This window comes from Trachymyrmex cornetzi, unplaced genomic scaffold (assembly GCF_001594075.2).
Source record: "Trachymyrmex cornetzi isolate Tcor2-1 unplaced genomic scaffold, Tcor1.1 scaffold321, whole genome shotgun sequence".
Lineage (NCBI taxonomy): Eukaryota > Metazoa > Arthropoda > Insecta > Hymenoptera > Formicidae > Trachymyrmex > Trachymyrmex cornetzi.
In genome coordinates this window covers 1,025,466-1,029,610 of record NW_017297908.1, presented here as the reverse complement: position 1 = coordinate 1,029,610, position 4,145 = coordinate 1,025,466, and the positions used below count along the sequence as shown (strand labels likewise).

At 28.2% G+C, this 4,145-nt stretch overlaps 1 protein-coding gene across 3 annotated transcripts; it reads left to right on the top strand.

Moving 5' to 3' along the window:
• The first annotated feature begins 286 nt into the window (after positions 1-286).
• Positions 287-2,239, top strand: LOC108762786 (uncharacterized protein C11orf70 homolog). Of its 3 annotated transcripts, XM_018509963.1 has the most exons (7): positions 287-485; positions 591-672; positions 1,182-1,251; positions 1,331-1,503; positions 1,660-1,832; positions 1,906-2,098; positions 2,184-2,239. In XM_018509963.1, exons 1-7 carry the CDS (start codon positions 391-393, stop codon positions 2,187-2,189), a joined length of 792 nt encoding a protein of 263 aa, XP_018365465.1. In that variant the 5' UTR covers positions 287-390; the 3' UTR covers positions 2,190-2,239. The 3 variants fall into 3 exon arrangements, with proteins under 3 accessions (XP_018365465.1, XP_018365466.1, XP_018365464.1); XM_018509964.1 differs by lacking the exon at positions 2,184-2,239 and having other exon boundaries at positions 1,340-1,503; positions 1,906-2,119; XM_018509962.1 differs by lacking the exon at positions 2,184-2,239 and having other exon boundaries at positions 288-485; positions 1,906-2,119.
• Positions 2,240-4,145: the final 1,906 nt, after the last annotated feature.

Here is a 4,145-nt window from a genome sequence, read left to right as displayed (position 1 = left end):
GGGGGGGGAGGGGGAGGGTATTCTAAATAATTACCAAAAAAATTATTGAAGACCAATATTCGACAATTTTTTATATTTTGTTAACTATTGCGAAAATTGCAAAATGGCAAAGGATTCTTTTCGGCTCAGTTTAGTCTGCTCTACACAAGAGCGTTTAGCAAGAAATTTCGAGTCACCCTGTATATGTAATATACACATACATATAGTATACATATCTGGCATGAACAGATTTATTTAAATATAGATGCTTTTTAATTCGATTCGACTAATTAATCATATTATAAATGCAGCTTTTAATTACGAAGCAAAATCGCATTTGCGCATTTAAATCAATCAATGAATTAGAAAACTTGCGTGTTATCTCCATGGAGATCGCAGGTGTGTGTAAAAATGGAGATTGAGTCGAAATTCACGTTTGTGCCGTTGAATGAGAAAACCTACGTCGGAATTAATGATAAAAATACGCAAGAATATCTGTGTAAATGGTGATATTGATATTTTAGTTACCATCATTTTTACAATGCATATATAATATAGTTAATTTTCTAATTTCTGAATAGATGGTTACACATTAAAAATCATGTTTTTAGGGGCTTAAAAGGAAACTTCGTTATCCAAAATTTTTCATTCAACGAACAGTTTCAACAATATCATAAATATCACCTAGCTGATGTAAGTTTGCTGTCAATAACGACATTGGCTGTGTTCAGTAGAACACAACAGTTTTGCAATCGTTTTGTGATTCTCTGCTGAAATTGGACCATTCCTCTTGATCTAAAAGCATAATCCAATCAGCGCGAAGAAAACTTCCAACAGTTGCAAAATAAACGTTCTGCTGAACGCAGCCCCAATATGTTTTCCAAATTATGCAGGATGTTACAGAATTCGTGCAATAATCTTAAATATCTTACTAAATTTGTAATTTAGATTTTTCTTTAATTAAAAATCATTGGCAGAGGGAGAGAGAGAGAGAGAGAGAGAGAGAGAGAGAGAGAGAAGAAAAATATGAATACATAAATACATAAAAATTATACAGTAATCTTTTTATTTTGGAAAAGGTTTACATTTCCTGATTTTTTAATCAAAGAAACGAAAATATTAAGCTATAATTATTTAATAAATATATATATATATATAATTTATATTATTTATACTGATTGTAAGATTCAAAAAATCTGTAGGCATTTTTTAAAGATAACACCGTTGCTAAAGCACTATTGTCCAAACAAGGCTCTGCCTGGGTAAGACAAGGTATTAATACTTTTAGAAAAATGATTACAGCCACATAAATAAATCTGTTCGAATTAAAACAAAATTATTGCTATTATAGGTATACAAGCGTCGAGTGTGCAAATAAAGCAAGTACCATGCTCGATCTTAAGTATGTCATTCTTTGACAAACTTAAGGATTCAGATAACAGGATTGTGTATAATTCCGGAACGATCCGCAAAAGATATGATTTGCAAATAGAAGACTTTTTGGTATCTGACAATCTTCGTGGTGTAAGACATTTTCTCTTTTCTTTTTCTTGAAATATTGCATTAATTAAACAGAATTGCTGAATTCCATTTTTTAATTATCTTGGACTGTAGTAAACTAAAAATTTGTGTATGTTGGAAATTCCTGATATGATATTTTCAATTTTTCACGATTTTTAGATGCTTTTGGATGAAGAATCAGAAGAATACAATCTATATTCAGAATATGAAAAAAATGAGTTTGTGTTTCAAATTTTTCAAATGCTCGTTCTTGGCGGAACATTATGTCAGTTTGAGGACGTAATACAGCCATATTTGGATATCACTAGAAAGATCTATAAAGATCTTATAAGGTTATTAGCACTTATTAAAATTAAAGATAACAGAAGATAAAAATATGAAAACTTCATATTGCAATCCTTCTAGAGTACAGAAACAGAATACTTCGAACGATTTGTTCGTGAGCACTTTGGTGTTGGAAGTAGTTGCTAAAGATGATACAGGCCAAGATTATTTCCCATTTAATTCCAGCAACAGGCAAAATATTGCATTCCTATTGATAGATGCTAATTCTCGCGAAATCACGACTTTTATACATCAATATGGTGGATACTGTCCTGTAAATTGATCATCACATTATATACAATATGTATTTGGTTTTCTTATATCATTCTATAATAATTACTTTTCAAATATTTCTTTAGATATAATCGAAGATAATATATTCCTAATGTGTTCTACTTTAAATCTTATATACGCAAAATAATTATTCAGGTAATATATTAATAATACATTCTTTGCGTTTCATATAAGATAATTTATTCAGTTGCAAAAAGATCTTAATTATATTTGTCTGCATGTTTTCTGTTTAATCTAATTGAATATAATTATCTTACTGTGTAGAATTATTTTATTATAATACTATTGTTTTACGTATTTATGTAATTATTACATACATATGAATTTTACGCAAGTCATTCTGTATCTCATGAAAATTATATAAAGACTGTCATATATGTAGCATTCAATTTTTTTCAATTTTAATATGAAATTGTTTATATAATTTAGAGATTTGTGCGAATTTAATTATTTGAATACGAACCGAATCGAATCTTGATTCGATTCAATTCGAATTTGAATCGCTATGATTCGGATACGAACTATTCGAAAATTTCGAATTTATGGCCGATATTTCATAATCGGTTCTTATTTTAAGATCATCTTAAGTAATGTCTAAAAATATATACTAATGCGGTTCTCTTGTTGGTTTATAACATTTTAAGACTGACCTTAAAGATAGTCCGAAATATAAGAATCGACTATAAATACCTGAGATGTTTAAATATAAAAGAATCAAATACATACATTGGAAATCTTATACATATACATACATATACTAGGTGTTGACCAATGAAATTATAAATATTTTAGCGAATTTGCTCATTTTTGTTATTTCAAGATACGCAATCAACTCCCAGATTCGATTCAAAGTCGAAAAACTTTGCACATCTCTATTATACATATATTTATTTGTATTCCATCAAAATTAAAGCACTTACGATCCAAATCTTTCTTCGCGTACATAACATTATCGCACATATTTACTTATTATTTATTCATCAGTCACTTTAAATGGATAATTTCTTGCAAAATATATTAACATTCACAGAAATTACACATGTATAATCATATTACAGCCCAGAAATATATAAATATATATATATATGTGTATAACACTTGTGAGATTTATATATAAAGATTACAGCTGTTTTAGGTATATTAAGTGTAGAGATACATAGCAAGTCATGAAAGCATTCGCTCTATAAAATATCTACTTTTAAAGCTTTTTGCTCTTGTGAAAAGGGATTTTATTTGAATGTCGAATATTAGCCCGTTATTCTTATGACTTAGTTATGACTAGCATACACATTAACTTGTGTTTTTATATCATACAGATGCATCATAATTAATAATTCCAAAACGCCGTTTCAGCCTCTGTGTATCTTGCTTGCTATATTAAGAGTCATTTTCTTTACAATAGATAGAGATTACACTATAAATCTCATATCATCGTCATTATGTAAACAATAATTTTCATTGTCAGTAAAAAAAAAAAAAATAAAATTCCTAATAAAGATGCATTCGAAAAATTTGGAGTCATGACAGTCTCGCTTTCTTCTAATACATTGGCACACATGTACTAATTCCAAATAAATGTTTGAAAATAAATATCTTAATTCATTTTATCTAAATTTTTGAATAATTTTAAGATTGAAACTAATCGCTGAAGATTATTATTTATATATAATATACTTTCATTCATAATCAATTATGTACTTTATGTACTCATAATCAATTATATATGTATATTATTATGTATATATAATATATAATTTCAGCCGATATTGTGCAAAGCAATTAATTATCGAAATCTTTCGAACGTAAACATGTAAAACATCTTGCATTATTAATTAAAAATATTATTACTTATTGTACTGTAAAAAATATGAAATTCTTAGGAGTGATATGTACCATATGTTAAAGTGTATTTGCGGGGAATTTTATTGCACTACTTTATTCAAAAGAAATCTGCAGCTGAAGCGTATAGAGTTCTTGTTGAGATTTATGGTGACAATGCTCTGTCGGATACGACATGCAGAGACTGG

What these genes read in the sequence shown, in the direction of transcription:
- LOC108762786 (XM_018509962.1), top strand. Translation starts at nt 391, where the DNA reads ATGGAGATTGAGTCGAAATTCACGTTTGTGCCGTTGAATGAGAAAACC. An exon ending in CAAGAATATCTGTGTAAATG is followed by an intron (nt 486 to 590) that starts GTGATATTGATA and finishes TCATGTTTTTAG; the next exon opens with GGGCTTAAAAGGAAACTTCG. An exon ending in ATAAATATCACCTAGCTGAT is followed by an intron (nt 673 to 1,181) that starts GTAAGTTTGCTG and finishes AAAAATCTGTAG; the next exon opens with GCATTTTTTAAAGATAACAC.